This window comes from Asparagus officinalis, chromosome 7 (assembly GCF_001876935.1).
Source record: "Asparagus officinalis chromosome 7, Aspof.V1, whole genome shotgun sequence".
NCBI classification, from domain to species: domain Eukaryota; kingdom Viridiplantae; phylum Streptophyta; class Magnoliopsida; order Asparagales; family Asparagaceae; genus Asparagus; species Asparagus officinalis.
The window spans coordinates 24974602-24994720 of NC_033800.1; the positions used below are offsets into that span (position 1 = coordinate 24974602).

The 20119-nt window shown below is 36.4% G+C and overlaps 1 protein-coding gene across 3 annotated transcripts; it reads right to left on the reverse strand.

Annotated features, from left to right (window-relative positions):
• On the reverse strand, positions 44-16348 carry LOC109848673 (branched-chain-amino-acid aminotransferase-like protein 2). 3 transcript variants are annotated; one of them, XM_020418298.1, is made up of 20 exons: positions 16156-16348; positions 15966-16064; positions 15808-15879; positions 15616-15708; positions 11917-12054; positions 4372-4430; positions 3935-4037; positions 3650-3838; positions 3460-3560; positions 3294-3348; positions 3049-3135; positions 2841-2892; positions 2639-2724; positions 1805-1858; positions 1622-1705; positions 1438-1509; positions 993-1073; positions 805-840; positions 452-598; positions 44-360 (listed from the first exon to the last, which is right to left on the reverse strand). In XM_020418298.1, the coding sequence occupies exons 1-19, from the start codon at positions 16246-16248 to the stop codon at positions 470-472; spliced, it is 1683 nt and encodes a 560-aa protein (XP_020273887.1). In that variant the 5' UTR covers positions 16249-16348; the 3' UTR covers positions 44-360; positions 452-469. The 3 variants fall into 3 exon arrangements, with proteins under 3 accessions (XP_020273887.1, XP_020273886.1, XP_020273888.1); XM_020418297.1 differs by having other exon boundaries at positions 44-369; positions 16156-16347; XM_020418299.1 differs by lacking the exon at positions 11917-12054 and having other exon boundaries at positions 44-369; positions 16156-16347.

The following is a 20119-nucleotide window of genomic DNA, read 5'->3' on the forward strand; positions in this document are numbered from 1 at the left end:
TTGTAAAGATACTAGTGATGTTTTAAAACTTAGTGCAGCAACAAACGACAATAATATTTCCATAATAACTTCACAAGGAAAAGAATGCAAATAGAAATGAGACTGATATTTTCCATTCCTTGCATGCAAAGCTCATTTTGAAATGTAACATGTTTCTTTTATTCATTAGCTAAAGCTAGCCAAACAGCACTTGCATTGAAATTGTGCATCAAAATTGATATAGGACCAAGATTTACCAAACCCTGCTCATAACATCTCAGAAGAAACTCTTCCTGAATCTGGAGCTCTTAAATGAAGTTTTTAGAAATAGGGGAATGAATCGTACACAATCGATATCTCGCATTGGTGTTCATCTCTCTTCTGCCAGCCCTGCAAAGATCAAGAATTAGAAGCAAATATCACTAATATCTAATCATGGAATTGATACAAAATTTTTCAGATAAGAATGAACCTTATGAAACGGATGATGTTAGACCTCTACAGGCTTGGGTATCGGTATCCCTGAACTATCAGTGAGGACTTTATAAGCATTTTGGATTCTTCTAGTGATTGGACCAACTTCTCCATTTCCAATAACTCGACCATCAATCATGGTAACCTGATAAAAATCAATTCCTTTTAGTTAAGCACTTACCTTCCTAAGGGTCTGGAACTAGAATATAACCCCTTCAATAGGAAATAAATAACTCAATAATAAGAGAAATAAAGAAATCAACTAATTTAGCGCAGCATATTCTTAGTGATCAAGTGAGGTTATATTCAGTATTTCTAAAAAAATTGAAATGAAATGAAATGAAAACTCACTGGAGAAAGTTCTCCCATAGTTCCCGTTGTCCACACCTGCATATAATAAATTGCTCGAGTTCAACTACAAAGATTTGTCGCACAGGCGAAAAGCTGGTAATTTATTGTATACAAAAGCTTCAAACTAGTTGACACAGAAATATCACATCATTTAACAATCGAAAGATAAATTTTCAAGTATAGCAAACCTCATCTGCAGAATGAAATTCAGAAAGACTGATACGCCGCTCATTTAGAACCAAGTTCTCATGTATCACAAGATCCATGACCTATATAAATTAAGACGAAATTTATCAGATGCATAAAAATGGCTCTCATTAAACAATTAAACATGGCCTGAAAACACATATTCTGCAAGTCCTGCTATTTCTTCAATCATAAACACAACAACAAACAAACATCAATAAAGCATTTATCCCAAAGGTTTGCAGTCATTTTTTGCTTTTGTCATTTTTTGTCCTGTTCTTACCATTGTTCTCATGAAAATTCAGATACGAAAAGATTGAAATATTACTTGAAAGTTTACGAATGAGGGGACAGTATTTTCTGTTGGTTCGAGTATTCTACTCCTATTAACTTATTTTCTTATAGAAAAAGAAAACAAAACATAATACTTAAGTTTCTCGAATTTACAGTTGCCCGAGTTATTCCTGGAAGACAGTAATCAGCATGAGGTGTAGATATTTGCCCTTTCTTGACCAAGAACTGCATACAAAATGATTTAATTTATTATATAGATTATTATATAGATAGTGATAGAGTTCTGATAAGAATTAGAATGAAACAGTGTAAAAATTATCAGAAAATAGTCTCTCACAATGTTTGTAGCATTTGTTTCTGAAACAAAACCATCTTTGTCTAGCATGATGGCATCATCTGCCTTGGCAAAGTTCCCTTCTATCTGCATATCATATGGATTCAGATAAAAGCAATTATCTAGATCTAAAATAATTTCAAGAAAAAAGGAATTAACTGCAGTTTCTAGGATTAAGAACAGAACCTTCGCCAATATGTTGTTGATAAGATTGTTATGATGAATCTTTGAATCTATACTCTGAAAAACGAAAAACAAGAGATGAGAAACTGAGAAAACAGTGCTTGAGAAAGAATCAATTCTAATCATTGGAGAACAGAAAATAAGCATAATCATTTCACAATAAACTAATAATTTATGCGAATGAACAACCGGTGTCGGGGAGAAATCAGGCACAAACTGGGAGTTAATAAGCCTTAAATAGAGGTAGCAAACCAGCTTAACACGAAAGGGTAAGCTGTTCAGGCATTTGAAGACAACTTTCTATTTGAATCCATCGCTCTTTCTTCTTTCTCAATGTGGGACTAGGCCATTAGGCAATGAAGACAACTTGCTATTCGAGTCCTTCACCCTTTCCCAACTTTCTCAAAGTGGGACTAAACTCACACATGAAATTCCTGACAAGCTTGTGCAGTTGGATCTAAATTTAAAAACCAAAAGGTTCAATCATGGAAAAAGCATCTCTTGCTCTTTTTCCTAGTAATAACTAGAAACTCATATGCTCCAATCCAGAGTTTCTCCAAATTAAACCAAGTAATATCACAGTGGAAGATCAAGCACTTCAGAGTAACAATTACAATGAAAAGCAGAACTCTTCCACAAACTTGTTATTTATGACAGGGAAGCTAGTAAGAGATCAGGTTACTTTTATATAATTTTTTTTTTCATACTTCTCTTACTACGGCAATGCTTTTTTCCAAAGAACTGATTATGAACTTACAAGAGAAGCATAATTATGTTGCTACATTTAATAGCTAGCGCAAGGAAAATAGAAATATACATATTGCCATCATATCTTACATTGGGTGAATTACGTCGCGTGGTTGCTGTGACTAGAGTGATCCCCTGTGAATTGTCATAGACTGGTGGTTTCCATTCAGCAAGAACTGCCATTTTTTTCAACAAATCAAAATTTAGTGCAGTAAAGCATGTAGTTACAAACATATATACTAAGGTCAGCACAACTCGAATAGCCTAAGTAAGCGCTTGATAGCTCATCTACCGATTAAGGTGCATCCGTAAAGGTTGAATGCTGGGCTCATTCCTGAGGTAACCTGGGAAAAGAATGTAATGAAGGGGAATCAGAAATAGTGAAATAACAAATGATGAACAGAGAAAAGAATTTGATTGGTCACAGTCCTATAATCTAAATGAATATATGTAGCTAACAACACCCAAATTTTCAGTTAAAATATTCACAACAAGATAACCTTTTTCCCACGTGTAAGAGTTAGTCTGATATGAGCATTGTCAAACATCCCATTTGCAATGAGGGTTTTGAAGATGGCCTCTTGAATCTGAAATTTGACTAAACAATAGTAATCACAGAAGCTTATAAACTAAAATAATAGGAATCTATATCATCCCAGTTGCAAATAAGTGTTTCCAAGCAGGTTCCTTCAATAAAAAATATAACATGGACGAACATGAAAGATAATACAATTAAGATTGTCACCTCTTCACGAGTTGGGACATTGTTGAATGCTAAAGCTTTAGCCGAGTCAAACAACCTAGAATAAAAGTAGGGAGTTTTATTAAATAAAAATCAATGCAATGGTCAACAGATGACAAATCACAAAACAATCTACACGTAGATAATAAAAGTAAACAGTGGTGATTACCTATCTAAATGTTCATTAAGCTTGAAAATCTTCCCCTTATAGATTCGGAGTCCCTCCCAGGCTGCATCACCACCTTGTACAACCGAATCTAACACTGAAACCTTTTAAGGGTTGCATTTGTTAGAGACCTCAAATGACTTAGAAATACATAAAAGGTCAATAAAAAAAGAGGAGCAGTCTATGCAAATACCTTTGCACTTTCACGAGGTAAGAGCTCATCACCGACCCAAACAAGCAACTTCTCATTTGCAGGGACAGGAAGGGCCGGAGGAGGTACTGAAGGTCCCAAAGAAGAAGTTGTTCTCTTTCTGTGATGTCTAAGCATGTTGTAGAAAGGAAGACTTTGCTCTAGCAAGTCATATAAAGCTAATGGAAATGGCTGACAAAAATTCACTCAACTATAAGCTAAACATTAATTAATGTGTTCAGCACTTAAACAGTTAATATAATGAAAATAGTGCCAAAAAAATCTTACTGAACAATATGATTGTGGTACTTTGAACCCCGTCGACTTATGCACATTTTTGTACCACCAGGGAGCCCAAATTCCATCAACTGGTTTAGGGCCAGATTCCCACCTGTGAGAAGTAATTCATATAAATTATATACTTATTGTTGCACACTAGAAGAAGATAAAATGTACTGACAAGGGATATTCACTTAACAAAAACATAATTCTGCTTGCAAACATAGCCACCTAAAATTAAAGCATCAGATGGACTATTTGGAAATTCATTTCAAGAATATATTCATCCTTCTGCTTTTAGCAATAGGTGTCACAAGAAAGGTTATAAAAGTGTAGTTGTTTTCTAGAAATTTCTTAAATCAAATTGTATTTCTGCATATATATCTACACAGTAGGACATCTAAATCTAAATAAATTTACTCCAAGAACAAAACTTATTTTCATACTTGAGCATTGCCATCTGGAAAGGAATACCCAAATCCTCACAAAGACCTTGTAGGGTAGCCTGCACGAGGAGGCAGTAAACAATTAGAATGGTCTCAGAGTTTACAAGGATTTCTATAACCACAAGCATTTAATGGTAAAACAAACTCAGCAAATTCATACAGACCTTCGAACTTGAATGCAAGACTTATTAGAGTACTGTTGAGTTCTAGTTGGATTCAAGTATGTTATTAAGCTGCTTATACATTATCTGTAGAATATGGCTGCACTTATTCATTTTGATAAGAATACTTATGGATTCGGTATCTCATAATAATCAACAAAGATGCATATATAGGAATTAACATAAGGTGACAATATCCAAAATCTTCTCCAATATTTTAAACTAAAATCCCCATATCCCCTCTTTTAACACCATTCCCACTTCAATTAAATGTTGACCACTTGTGTTCATATAAATATCCACCATATTATAAATTAAATTTCAACAGTTTTGTGAAACATATGAATGCCAAATACTGTCATATCATACAATTCAATGGTTTAATTATAATACATATTTCCTTTAAAAAAGAATTGCATCCATGTATATCTCATCCTGTCAGCTTCTTTCCAGGTATCTTGAGGAGGAGCTTGAGGGACACATCACTTAGTCATTCATCTACTTATTTCGAAACCGTCCAAATTCAGATCTCAATTAGCATAGTACAAATTGTTCTAGGAGGAGATTTAGGGATTGGCTCAACAATTTAGCACTGTGACACTCGTGTAATGGCTCCTGAAACACCAAAAGGAGCGAACAAAAAATGTCAATATATCAAAAGATGTGTCGGACTCAATTACAACTTGATGTAGAACACACGGCGGACATACTTATGGAGAAGCGGGACAGACACAAGTCTGAACACGCACCCGGTTGAGGAAAAATAACTTGCCACGAAGAATGAGTCATATCTTTCAAACCGTAAGTCAGAATTGAACGAATTATATATGAAAATCACGTAGTTTTGTCAATTATATATGTTCGGTTTGCTGCCGTCCGTTTCGCCAAATTCCCTCCAGATTGAAAGATATCAGCGTTTTTGTCAGTTTTTTACTATTTTAGGTAATGTTTTAAGAGCCTGTTTTGATTAGGAAGCAAATCTGGTTTGATTCCAAATTTGATCGATTTACTTCACTAATCCTAGGGAGTCTTTTAGGAAGAATTTTGTTATTTTTATTTTTGGTAAAGTTTGAGTCATAGTAGAAGTCTTATTTATTTTCTATTTAAACAGAGTATTGTAAGCCCTAAAGGCGTAACTTTTCATCAATAAAAATTTCTTTTTTAATATTTTCTTCGTGAATTCGAAGTTCTTTGTGGATTCGGAGATTGTTCTTTGTGGATACAAAGAACACTCATTGGTGGATTTCGAGGTTATCAAATCCATGCTACGTTAATTGCTATCAGAGCCAGGTTCCTCCGATCCAATGGCAAACGATGAAGCCCCTTTCTCTCGAACTAAGTTCGATGAGCTAAAGACCGATTTTAATCAGATGAAGACTGTCATAGAGTGACTTGAGTCGGCAGTGGAGCGTCTGAACATAGTAGGAGTTCAAAATCGCGTTGATGGTCGCCAGCGATATGATCCGACTCCATATGATGAATTCAACAACAACGACGATAACTATAAAGCCCCACGCCGTGGTGATGATCGCAGAGACCGTCGACAAAAGGATAGTTATGATGTTTGAGGGTTCAAGATGAAGATGAATCTATCATCTTTTAAGGGGCAACTTCATATCGAAGAATTTCTTAATTAGGTCGCAGAAATGGAGAGGTTCTTCAAGTATATGGAGATCCCAGATAAGCATAAAGCTAAATTGGTGGCCTACCAACTTAAAGGGGGAGCATCGACAAAGGGGGAGCATCGGTATGGTGGGAATCAGTTTGCATGAATCGACCCCGTCAAGGGAAGCCGAAAGTCAATAGGTAGGAAAAGATGAAGAAACTACTGAAAGCCCGTTTCTTGCCGGGTGATTATGAACAAGTCTTATTCGAACAATACCAGAATTGCAAACAAGGTGGAAGAACAGTTGATATGTACACGCAAGAGTTTTATCAGCTGTCATCCAACAATAATTTAAATAAGAACGAGGCCCAACAGAAGTCTCAATATACCGGGGGATTAAGGATAGCAATTCAGGATCGTGTATCTTTGCAGCATACATATACCTTGGCAGCCACAGTTAGCCTAGCGACAACTTGGACGGAATAATAGAGGATCGTGGACAGCTTCCGACGGGTCACGCACAAGCTTTAATCGTTGTAGGAACAAACAATCTTAAATTGCTTCTGAACAAGATGCTTCTGATCAATATGCTACAACTGAGAAAGGTACAGGATCAACGACAACAACAGCAAAGAAGGCTACACCACAGAACCCATATGCTAAACCCGATCCAATCAAGTACTACAGATCTGGTTAACCTGGTCATCGATCCAATCAGTGCCATAAAAGAAGTGTTGTGAATATGATGGATCATGAAGAGGAGGATATAGACCAAGATGATGTTGAAGACTATGGAGGTGATGGGGTGGATCCTGATGATGGAGATGAACTCTTGTGTGTTGTGCGATGCATATTATTGGCTTTAAAGACAGAAGAACCACCACAGAGGCATAATATCTTCCACATTAGATGCATTGTGGAACAGAAGACTTGTGATGTTATCATTGATAGTGGTAGTAGCGAGAATGTTGTCTCTCGATGCATGGTGGAGAAATTACGTTTGAAGACAGGGAAACATCCCGCTCCTTACAAGATCGATTGGATTCGTAAGGGTAATGACGTGCATGTTGATGAGTTATGTCGGGTAACTTTTTCCATTGTCTAAAATTATGTTGATGAGGCATTGTGTGATGTAGTTGAGATGAATGTTTGTCATATGTTGTTAGGCAGGTCATGGCAGTTTGATGTTGATACCACGAACAGGGGCAAGGATAATGTTTATATCTTTAAGAAGGATGATCGTCGAGTTATGCTCACGCCTCTTACAGAGAAGGGGCCCATCAAAACAAATGTTGCTAAAAAGAAGACTTTTTTTATCATTGACAATGAAGATTTTATAAAATATTTGAAGCAGTCTAACGAAGTTTATGCTCTTGTTGTATCAGGGAACGCGGATTCCGCCTTCACCAAAATTCTACCTGAAGTACAGACCATCTTGCAACAATTTGATGCAGTTATGTCTAACGAACTTTCTTTCGAATTACGATTGTTTCGAGACATTCAACATCAGATCGATTTCATCCCTGGATCACGGCTATCGAATCTGCCACACTATCGGATGAGTCCGAAGGAAGGAGAGATCTTACAGAAACAGGTGTACGATCTCATCCAAAAAGACCTTATACGAGCTAGCATGAGTCCGTGTCTCGTGCCAACATTACTAGTTTCAACGAAGAACGGAGTGACGCATGTGTGTGGATAGTAGGGCTATCAATAAGATTACCGTGAAGTATTGATTTTCTATCCCTCATCTGGAAGACATGTTAGATATGTTGTCTGGATCAAAAGTGTTTTCCAAAATTGATCTCAAGAGTGGTTATCATTAGATTCGGATTAGAGAAAAAGATGAGTGGAAAATTGCCTTCAAGACAAAATAAGACTTGTATGAATAGTTGGTCATGCCTTTTGGCCTTTTCAATGCTACTAGCACTTTAATGCGGTTGATGAATCGGATATTAAAACCTTTTATCGACAAGTTCGTTGTAGTTTATTTCGATAATATCTTGATTTATAGTCAGACTGAGACCATGAATCTGGACCACTTGAGGGAGGTACTAACGTCTTTTAAGGAGAACAAGTTGTACATTAATCTGAAGAAGTGCAACTTCATGACCAGTAGCCTATTATTCTTGGGCTTTGTTGTCAGTACAGAGGACATCCATGTTGATGAAGAGAAGGTGCGTGCTATTCGAGATTAGCCTACGTCGAAGACTGTTACCGAAGTTCGTAGTTTTCATGGCCTCACAATTTTTTACAAGAGATTTGTCAGAAATCTCAGCAACATTATAGCGCCTATCACTGAGTGCATGAAGAACGACAAGTTTAATTAGGGGAAGATGTGGACTGTTGCTTTGCATTAATCAATGAGAAGTTATCCACAACTCCAGTGCATGCTCTTCCAGGTTTTTAAAAAGTGTTTGAAGTTCATTGTGATGCGTCCATCATAGGAATTTGTGGTGTTCTATCCCAAAAAGGGAGTCCAGTTGTTTCCTATAACGAGAAACTCAGCGAAACTCGATAAAAATAGACCACATATGAGCTAGAGTTGTATACCATAGTCCAGTCTTTGAAGCATTGAGAGCACTATTTGATCTTACGAGAGTTTCTGCTTCATACTGCTCATCATGCTTTGAAGTCCATCAATAGTCAAATTACCATCAATCATATGCATGCTCGTTGAATTGCGTTTCTATAATGTTTCACCTTTGTTTTGAAGCACAAGTCTGGGCAACAAATAAGGTTGCAGATACACTCAGTCGGAGAGCTGATTTGTTAGTGACTTTGCAAGTAGAAGTGACTGGATTTGATATCTAAAGGAGTTTATGCAGAAGACGAGGACTTCAAGGAGATTTGAAACGATTGCCAATAAAATCAGTTAGTCAGAGGTTTTCATATTCAAGATAGTTATTTATTTCATAGAGATCGCTTGTACATACGCAGAGTTCAGTAAGAGAGCAGATAATACGAAACTTTCATGCTGGCGGGTTAGAGGATATTCGGAGCGTGATAAGATGATTGCTTCCATTGAAGAGAGATATTACTAACCTCAGCTGAAATAGGGGATAGAAAAACATGTGCGGCGTTGTCCAGTTTGTCAAGTTGCTAAGGGACAGTCCTAAAATACGGGATTGTATACACCCTTACCTATTCCTCATGCGTCATAGCATGATATCTCGATGGATTTTTGTGTTGGGACTCCCTAGAACCCAACGAGACATTGATTCTGTTTTTATTATTGTTGACAGATTTTCAAATATGTCGCACTTTATTCCATATAAGAAGACAATAGATGCTAGCAACATTGCTAATCTTTTCTTTCGGGAGATAGTTCGTCTTCATGGAGTACCAAAATCCATCACATCTGATCGTGATTCCAAGTTCTTATCCCGCTTTTGGAGGACCTTGTGGTAGCGATTCAATATTTTACTCAAATTCAGTACTGCTTACCATCCTCAAACGGACGGACAAACTAAAGTGATAAATCGCACTCTCGATAACCTTCTTAGATCCATCTCTAGCGATCGTCCGAAATAATGGGATCTTGCTCTGGAACATGCTGGATTTGTTTATAACTGTATGGAGAGTCGAACTACAGGCAGGGCTCTCTTTGTGATTGTATATGGAAGGCTTCCTGTTGATGGTTAAGATCAGACAATCAATCGTATCCAGAAGAGGATAGGTTCGGTTCAGTATTGATGAAGGACCACTTTCTTTCCTGACTTTATGTCTGGTTCTTGAGTTTGAGTGTCGATCAATTTGCACGTGTAGAAGCTCATAAGAAGACGAAGATCAATTCTCCCGTTGTACCTCCAACGATCAAGTTAGTGGATATGAACTTGAGTGGGAAAACTTAGGATGATATGCAGATAAATACTCTAGGTTTTCTCTTTCTCCTTTTTTTTTCCAAAAGTCCTCTTAGTTCGAATAGTACCAGTATTTATATCCGAAGCATGAGGGGTAAATTGGTCACTTCGGCCGAGCACAGTGAGGTGGTGGTGAAGTACGGGCTGGCAGCTGAGTTAGCTTTTGCTTTACAGATATCGGCTGGCGACTGGAGGGTAGATCACTTCGACATTAAATGGGAAGTGATCAGTGGCGGGACAGTGACCTACATGGTCCGATGAGTCATGAAGACTATCGGGACAAGAGAAATAATGCACTTGATATACATTAAATGCGATGCAAACATGTAGCTAGTGAGGGTAGCTTTGTCGAGAAGTAAAGCCATTTCAAAACGGTTTCAAGAAGTGTTTGGGACTAGTCGAGTAGACTCTTAGCGAGTCGTCCAGGATGAGAAGATCGACTAACACCGTCTTTCGTGTCGTCATGGGAGAATGTCGACTAGTTGAGTCGAGTGAGTCAGACGATAGGAGATCTGGACCATTCCTTTGAGCGGGGCAAGACGTGTAAGGATATACCCATTAATTCACTAATACGCCGTATGTCCAAGAGTAGGACTGCTATAACACTTCCGAACCATTATCTTGATCTAGTTTCACTGCCTAAGCTTCTAGGACAGAGTATTCCTACAGATCATATGACCGAGAAGATACGTGCTATCCAACAGGAAGTGAAAGAGAAGATAAATAAGTCTAATGCTAAATATAAGGCCGATGTTGATCGACACAGGAGGAAGAAGGTGTTTGAGGAGGGATACATGGCGATGGTGTTTCTGCGAAAAGAGCGTTTTTCAATGGGCACCTACAACAAGTTGAAGAATAAAAAGTACGGCCCATGCAAAATGCTGAAGAAGATTAGCGATAATGCTTATGTCGTTGACCTTCCTACAAATTTGGCTATATCTCCTAGTTTTAATGTTGCAGATTTATTTGAGTATTACCAGCCAGAAGGAACAACTCTTCATGCAAGTATAAGCTCGGGGTCGAGCTCTTTTCAAGCAGGGGGACTGATGTAGAACACACGGCGAATATATTTATAGAAAAGCAAGACAAACACAAGCCCAAACGTGAACCCGGTCGAGGAAAATAACTTGTCATGAAGAATGGGTCATATCTTTCAAACTGTAAGTCGGAATTGGACGAATTATACATAAAAATCGTGTTTTTTTTTTAGATTGAGTTAACCAAACCGACCAATGTTCGGTTTGTCGCCGTCCATTTCACTAAATTCCTTCCGGTTTGAGAGATATCAGTGTTTTTGTCAGTTTTTTACTATTTTAGATAATGTTTTAGGAGCTGTTTTGATTAGGAAGCAAATCCGGTTTGATTCCAGATTCAACCGATTTACTTCCTCAATCCTAGGGAGTCTTTTAGGAAAAATTTTATTATTTCTAATTTTGATAAATTTTGAGTCATAATAGGAGTCTTGTTTATTTTCTATTTAAGCAGAGTATTATAAGCTCTAGAAGCATAACTTTTCATCAATAAAAATTTCTCTTTTAACATTTTTTTCGTGGATTCAAACTTCTTCGTGGATTCGGAGATCGTTCTTTGTGGATTCAGAGAACACCCCTTGGTGGATTCTAAGGTTATCACTTCTGCGCTGCGTTACAACTCGTTTTTTCAATTAAGCTCTAGAATTTTCCTTATTGACCAAACTTATTTTACTAAAAAAGTATAGTAACACCAGCAGTTATAAGGTAGAAGCTGAAAGCAGTGATAGAAAGCAGTGATAGTACAGATCATTTAGATAGAACATTAGAAATAAGAAAGTTTTAGATGGTAACCAGCTAACCATATAAAACTCTAATAAAGAATATTCGAGCTCACGAAGAAATCGTGATCAAAGTAAGACAAATTCCAATGAGAGGGGACTAACCTCAGGGTCACGTAATAGATCCTCTGAATCTATGATCGGTGGTAGATTCCCAAGTTCACACAGTTCACTATATACGGATACAAGGTCGCCCAAGCCAAGCTCGAGAAAGGATGGTGATACAACTTTGTTGAATGATGTCTGGAACAACATTTCAATGATCACGAAAACTAATAACTCAAAGTACGTGCAAAATCAGGACTTTTCTGACAAATAGAAAATAACAAAGCAGAAATTGAGAAAAGATAATTAGAACAAGCAATTACAATTAATCTGCATGCTGTAAGAAATGTTGGGACAAATCCGAGGCCCAATAGAGCAGGGTCTCAGTGAATAGTAGATTGAAAGTAAAAAAAAGAACACATAGATTTACATGGAAACCCTCTTAAATGAATTTAGAGTAAAAACCACAGGCAATAATAGAAGAATCCACTATGAGAAAAAACTTTAGAGTTACAATCTTCCTTTATAAGGAGAAACTCTCTATTTTTCTCTCTCACTATTCTACATGTGCAGTTGTTTCTGGGATGGATTTTTCCTAAAAAATTTTAAGCCTATTTATAGCGGCTGGGAAAACACTATTTTTAATTTTATAATATTTTTTCTTTTACTATGCCAACCTTTTGGTGTCCGCTTTCCACTTTCGATGCATTTATTTTTGTAGAGCCTGCCACCTTTTTGTTTGTCCACAATTGCTGCTGTCAGTAATTGCGGCTGACAATCTCCCACTTGAAGATTTGATTGAGTATCAATCATATCATCACATCATTCTTTTTATCTTGTCATCTTCATGTTGCCCACGTCTCTGACAGATCACAAGAGGATCGATACCAAATAAATTTATAAGTATTGACTGTTTTTGTCAAAAAGTCTACTAGGTTGTCTTTAGTTTGAATTTTTTACATATTCATTGTTCCTTCTACTTTTTCACGAATGAAGTGATACTGAACTCGAATGTGTTTTGTCTTTGAATAAAAAATTAAGACTTCTTGCTAAATGCAAAGCACTCTTACTGTTACAAAATAGAGAAATCTTCTTTTATTCATGCTCGAGTTCCTCCAGCATCATCTTCAACCATATCCCCTCTTTACTAACTTGTGTAGCTGCTATATATTCTGCTTCTGTTATTGAAGTAGTCACAACTGACTACAATTTTGAAAGCCAACTTACAGCTCCGCTAGTAAGTACAAACACATAGCCTGTGATGGATTTGCTATTATTACGATCACCTGCATAATCAAAATTAACATATCTATTGACAATAAAATCTGATCCTCATAACATAATGTAACATTTGAGGTTCCCTTAATGTCTCTTAGAACCCTTTTTATAACATTCCAATGCTCTTTACTAGGATTCGACATGTATCGACTAACCACTCTCACTGCTTATGTAATGTTTGGTCTTGTACAAATTATAGCGAACATTAAACTTTTCACTGCTGATACATACGGTACTCGAGACATCTCCATCCTCTCTTTTTTACTGCTAGGACTCATAGTGAAGAATAACTTAAAATTATCAGGAAGTGTGGTAGAAATTTACTTACAATCTTGTATGTTAAAACGCTAACTTTTTTTTAAATAATTCTTCTGAAAAAGTCAAATCTTTCTATTAATTCTGTCTCGGTAAATTTACATCCTTAGAATCTTATTTGCAGATCCTAAATCCTTCATTTCAAATTCCCTAGCCAACTGTTCCTTTAATTCTTTGATACGATCTTTATTGGGGCATGTAACTAACATGCCATTAACATACAACAATAAGATAACAAAATTATTTTCACTAAACCTCTTGAAATATACACAAGGGCCTGAATTAAGTCTGTTATATCCAAGGCTCATGATGAATGAATCAAATCTCTTGTACCAACACCTTGGCACCTGCTTTAGACCGTACAGATATTTGTTCAATCTGCAAAACAAGTTCTCTTTTCCTTTTTCTTCAAAACCTTCTGGTTTGAGCATATAAATATCTTCTTCAAAATCTCCATGAAGAAATGTTATTTTTACATCTAGCTACTCTAGATGTAAGTCAAATATAGCGCTCATAGCTAGGATTATTCGAACTGTTGTAAGTCGAACTACAGGAGAAAATATTTTATTAACGTCAATACATTCTTTCTGAGCATATCCTTTTATTATCAATCTAGCACGATATCCCTTCACTTGATCATCTCCATTTCGCTTGATCTTGTAGACCCATTTATTTCCAATAGCCTTTCTTCGTTGTTGTCAGCCGTAATTGCTGACAGCAGCAATTATGGACAAACAAAAAGATGATGAACCCCACAAAAATAAATGCATCGAAAGTGAAAAGCGAGCACCAAAAGGTTGGCACGGTAAAAGAAAAAATATTATCAAATTAGGAATAGTATTTTTCCAGCCGCTATAAATAGGCCCCAAAACTCTTCAGAAAAAATCTATCCTAGATACAACTCCACTTATAGAAGAGTGAGAAAAATAGAGAGTTTCTCCTTATAGAGAGATTATAACTCTAAAATTTTTTCTCATAGTGGATTCTTCTATCCTTGCACGTGATTTTTATCCCAAATTCATTTAGAGGATTTTTCACGTAAATCTGTGTGTTCTTTTTATTACTTTCACTCTACTATTCACTGAGATCCTGTTCTATTGGACCCCGGGTTTGTCCCAACAAGAAAGTTCTTAATCTACTTAAAAGATACATTAAACTGTACAACCATCTAAAAGGCAAAAAAATTTGAGCAACAGGGGAATTTCGTTAAATCTTCATTCCATAAGACAATGTTTTTAAGAAAAAGTAATCAGTGCTTACAACAGGAACAACTAAATGTGACTCTTCTGTAACTTCTTTTCCTTTAGAATAAGATTGTATCTTCAAAGTTTTTTCTCATAGTGGATTCTTCTATCCTCGCACTTGGTTTTTATCCCAAATTCATTTAAAGGATTTTTCACGTAAATCTGTATTTTTTTTATTACTTCCACTCTATTATTCGCTAAGACCCTGCTCTATTGGGCCCCGGGTTTGTCCCAACAAGGAAGTTCTTAATCCACTTAAAAGATACATTAAACTGTATAACCATCGAAAAAGGCAAAAAAATTGTATTGTTTCTTAGTAAAGCCGGCGAGCAACATGGGACTTTCGTTAAATATTCATTCCATAAGACAACATTTTTAAGAAAAAGTAGTCAGTGCTTGCAACTGGAACAACTAAATATGACTCTTCTGTAACTTCTTTTCCTTTAGAATAAGATTGTAATTCCAAAGTTTTTTTTCATAGTGGATTCTCCTATCATTGCACGTGGTTTTTAGCCCAAATTTGTTTAGGGGGTTTTCACGTAAATCTGTGTGTTTTTGTTACTTCCACTCTACTATTCACTGAGACCATGCTTTATTAGGCCCTGGGTTTGTCCCAACAAGGAAGTTCTTAATCCACTTAAAAGATACATTAAACTATATAACCGTCTAAAAGGCAAAAAAAAATTGTATTGTTTCATAGTAAAGCCGGCGAGCAACAGGGGAATTTCGTTAAATCTTCATTCCATAAGACAACATTTTTAAGAAAAAGTAATCAGTGCTGGCAACAGGAACAACTAAATGTGACTCTTCTGTGACTTCTTTCCCTTTAGAATAATGTTGTTTTGCAGGAATCAACCTTAGCAAGAAGTTTTCTTTAGCAGAGAATGGAATAGACAGAGAAATTAAGCAGAGGCATTCATACCAAAATATTAAGAGGGTTGCGTATCAATATAAAGTGCTTCCCTTTCTTCATCAGCTCATTTGATAAGTTTGGTAGGCGTTGTTTCGCCATATGCTACATCTCAAAAAGTAACAAAAATGAAGTCTTTATTTTAGCTAACTTCATCTCTTTGATCATAAATCAAGTCACGTCATACCAAAATACTAACGCTACCTTGCAATAGCGATATTTCTTCATCCCAGCGCCAAAAATCACATCTTTGACAACCTTATTCCCATCAGAATCCTATAACAAGTATCAATTACCAAAAAAAAAAAACACATGCTTCGGCTTTCAACTATTTCAGTGCACTGATATTATAATAAATTTACCATTTTGCTCAGAAGTTCGTCTCTGTAGGGTCTTTCAGCGCCGGTGACTTTCAAGTAACTACCGTACAGGGGTTCATCAAGCACCTCCATATCATCTCTCTAAAGTAATCACGATAGAACGAGTTCAGTAATACTGAGGGAGGGGGGATAATTTTAATGTTTTGCAATTACAAGCAACGAGCGAATAGACCTGAGCAAAAGAGTACATGAGGCTGGTGCTGAGTGATCTGGGAGCTGACCATGAGTGGATCACCTCCACTTCTCCTTGCTCTTGGCCCTCCATTTTTTTTTTTTAAACAAGATTTCTATTTTCCCCCCCTTCTTTACTCTCCTTTTTTCTCTGATTTTAAAGATCACAGTTTGACCATTGAGCCTCAGCTCAGCAGTTGGCAGTTTCTTATATATAGAAGAACGAGGCAACGTGGTGTGGGTCCCATGAAGGATTCCACACAAGAAAGAAGACAGAGCAAAATTTAAACGTACGTATCTCAGTAGATTATTATTACTTCTTTTGTAGGCAGGCCAGTGGCGACAGGATAAAAGGGTATGATTAGGAGGTGTTTGTTTTGCATCCCAAAATTTATGGATATGGATTTTACCACAGAATTTGAAATCCATAAAATTTTTTACATGTTTTCGGATCTCTAAAATTTTGTTTGTTTCATCAATATTTAAACGTACGTATCTCAGTAGATTATTATTACTTCTTTTGTAGGCAGGCCAGTGGTGACAGGATAAAAGGGTATGATTAGGAGGTGTTTGTTTTGCATCCCAAAATTTATGGATATGGATTTTACCACAGAATTTGAAATCCATAAAATTTTTTACATGTTTTCGGATCTCTAAAATTTTGTTTGTTTCATCAATATTTTGGGATTTGGAAAACCAAAATTTGTAATATTTTGTTTGTTTCATCAATATTTTGGGATTTGAAATACTATAAATTATATATTTTTGTTTGTTTCATCAATATTTTGGGATTTGGAATACTATAATTTGTAATATTTTGTTTGTTTCATCAATATTTTGGGATTTGGAATACTATAAATTATATATTATAATATTATATAATATTTTAATAACATATCACTAGCAAAACAACTGATAGTTTTGTAAGGATTCCTGCAATGGCAAAAGTTGATAAATTACCATTTTAGAACATAAGAAACAAAAAACATGGGCTTTAATATATAACAATATTGGATCTAAAACATGGCATAATAATAATAACTAATATTTGATCGCATTTGCATCATTGCTGCGTTGTCACTTACTGAAATGGCTATCAAGAGTGACTGGTTAGTCAGGCTTACTCGCCCAGTTGGATTTGACTAGCTAAGTAAGTTTTTTCCCAATTTCCACCTCTTTATATATTAATTGTGGGCTGATGATTGCGATTCAATTATTCGCTATGGGAAACTGACATATGTGTGTATAGATATGTATAGCGTCTATTTGTTCAATGTGCTTGTTTGCATGTGATATTATAGCATATGTATGTACATGTATGTGCAACGCGCGTGTATGGCGTGTGTGTAATATATAAAATAAAATTTCCTAAACTTAAGTGGATAGGAGCTTGTTGTCGCACCAACTTCTTTCTCGCATTGATTTCACTTGAGATTTGCGGGCTAGAAATGTGATATAATATCATGCATCATCTGCAAAGATACCTTTCATGTCTAGCACAAATGTCAAAGCAAAATCAAGGATAAAAAAGTTGTGAGCCATATTCTTTTCACCTTATAGTTTATAGGAGCTTTACTCCTCTCTCTCTCTCTCTTCTCTGCATCTCTATATATATATGATATATATAATATATATATTATATATTATATATATACATATTATATATATATATATATTATATATATTATAGAAAGAATGATAGTGGGATGTCACTCAAGTCACGTAGCTTACTATATATATATATATATATATATATATATATATTATACTATATATATATATACTATATATATATATATTATAATGAGAATCATGAGTATGCTTCGAATACCGAAGCATAAAAAGTTGTGTTATGGTAGTGAGGTGTCAATCGCGCCCTCCAGCTCTTGCAAATATGAGAACAAATTCACATGGGTAGTGAGTGGATGGGGATGTGCACATCACTAACCAAGGCAGCAAATTTGTGCTTGGTACGAAGCATCACCGTCATATTTCTCTCTCTCTCTCTCTCCTCTCTCTATATATACAGTATACTAGTATATATATATATTTATATATATATATATAATATATTATATATAAGATGATAGTGGGACCGTCACTCAAGTCACGTAAGCGTAATGTTTTTCCATTGAAGCCGTAAGGCATGTAGGGTGTGTAAATCATTGACAGCGTGCTACTCATGAGTCTTTTGTTTATTGCTTAAAAGAAAAACAGAAAAAGTTCAATTATAAATCTTAACTTGTTAGACTATACATAATTAATCCGTAAGAAAGCCTTAATGTGCAGAGGTAATCTTTACTCATCTCGCAAGATGGGCTGCATCATATGAGTAAAAAGTTAAGAATGCTGCAGTTGACAGAATATCCATCTGAGGCTCGAATCACTTAATAGTAGTCCATCCCAAATGTCCGCTATAAAGATCATCTTATACAATTGGGTGTGCTTTGATTTAATCTTGATAGCTATCAAACATTATGAAAGACCACAACAGTAGATCAATATGAGGCAGACAATTAAATTGCTTAGTGCGTGAAGATATTAAAAGCCCCCCCCCTTATATAGAAGGCAATACAAGTATACGAATTGGATAATTCAAGTAGCATTTAACCGTCTTGGAAATTATAAGGAGTTAACAGCCTCGGTTACTATCCTGCTTACTACGAGATGCAGATGTCTAATATAGACACATCTTTAATGGCATCAATGGAAACTAGTCTATGTAATGGACCAATATATCCTTTAATGTATACGACAAATCTTTATGCTCTAACAGGATCCTATTTATGCTTAACAGTTATGAGCCTTAACATTTAAGACTCAGATAAGAATTCTTACCTGATCAGAATAATTGGCGATTATATACGCGCATCCATTACAAAGGTTTTAAGCAGCGTTAGCAGGCCTAAAGCTAAAGTGCATTACAAAGCTCTGGAAAGAATGGTTTAGTAGAGAGCTAAAATGGGTTGGCTATATCAGCCCTAAACTGAATTATTCCAAGACTCGGATCTAGATTATTGGGCTCATAATCATTCACAAAGGGATGCAATAATGCGCTATTGACGCGAAGCATTGAGTTTGGCGCTCTACAGTTTCCAGACCATAATTCAACTGACACCAAAAAATTACAAAGGTTTCTTGGTGCATTGGAAATTATTAGGCAGACTTATTATCATAATATTACACACGGACACTCGCATTTATATAGTAAGATAAAAAGAATGCTTCCGCTTGGACAAATCGACCACACTGGCTGTTGTCTGTAAAATACTAAATTAATTGAAATGTTAAAAGGCTACCATGTTGCACATCGAGCTATTACTACAGTGATTTAAATTGTTAAACTGATGCGTCAAACATTGGTTATGGATGTATGCTCAACAAGTTGATCACTTAGCTAACAAAAGAGCACTCATTAGAATTTACCTCTGATAAAGGAATCTGCAGCCAATGTTATATATATATAGTAGTATATATATATTAATACTATATTATATAGTATATAGTGCTTAGTACCAAAGCATACTGCCTCTACTTGGGTAAGTAAGGTGGAGAGATCTGGTCCCTAGATCTAACTTTGATAAGAGTCTAAAGTGGTTGAGGACCATTTTGCAAAAAGACGGCGCAGTCTTTTCGAGAGGGCCCTTAATTTCCTTCTGCAAAAAGTCTCTGGCCTCTCAAACCTCAAGTAGCCCGCGCCGCCATAATGCTCAGTCTCTCTCGCCTCTCTCTGCAATCTCGACTCCCTGCGGTTCGCTGGCCCCTGTCGACTCTCCGCCGCCGCACAAACTCGCATGCCGGTCAAGCATCGCGGGCCGGCTGCATCGCGTCCGAAGGCAGCCGCGATGACTCCTCCTCTGCGCCAAGGATCGCGGGCCAGCCGCGACGACTGCCTCTTCGCTCCGCCGAAGCATCCGGCCCAAGCATGCCGCGACGCGAACATGCGCCAAGTGAGCGCTAATGAG

Excerpts from the sequence above, each read along its gene's own strand:
- LOC109848673 (XM_020418298.1), bottom strand. The coding sequence starts at position 16,248 with ATGGAGGGCCAAGAGCAAGGAGAAGTGGAGGTGATCCACTCATGGTCA. Across the intron at positions 4,038-4,371 it reads TTCCAGATGGCAATGCTCAA|GTGGGAATCTGGCCCTAAAC; the intron begins GTATGAAAATAA and ends TACTTCTCACAG. Across the intron at positions 3,136-3,293 it reads ATGTCCCAACTCGTGAAGAG|ATTCAAGAGGCCATCTTCAA; the intron begins GTGACAATCTTA and ends GTCAAATTTCAG.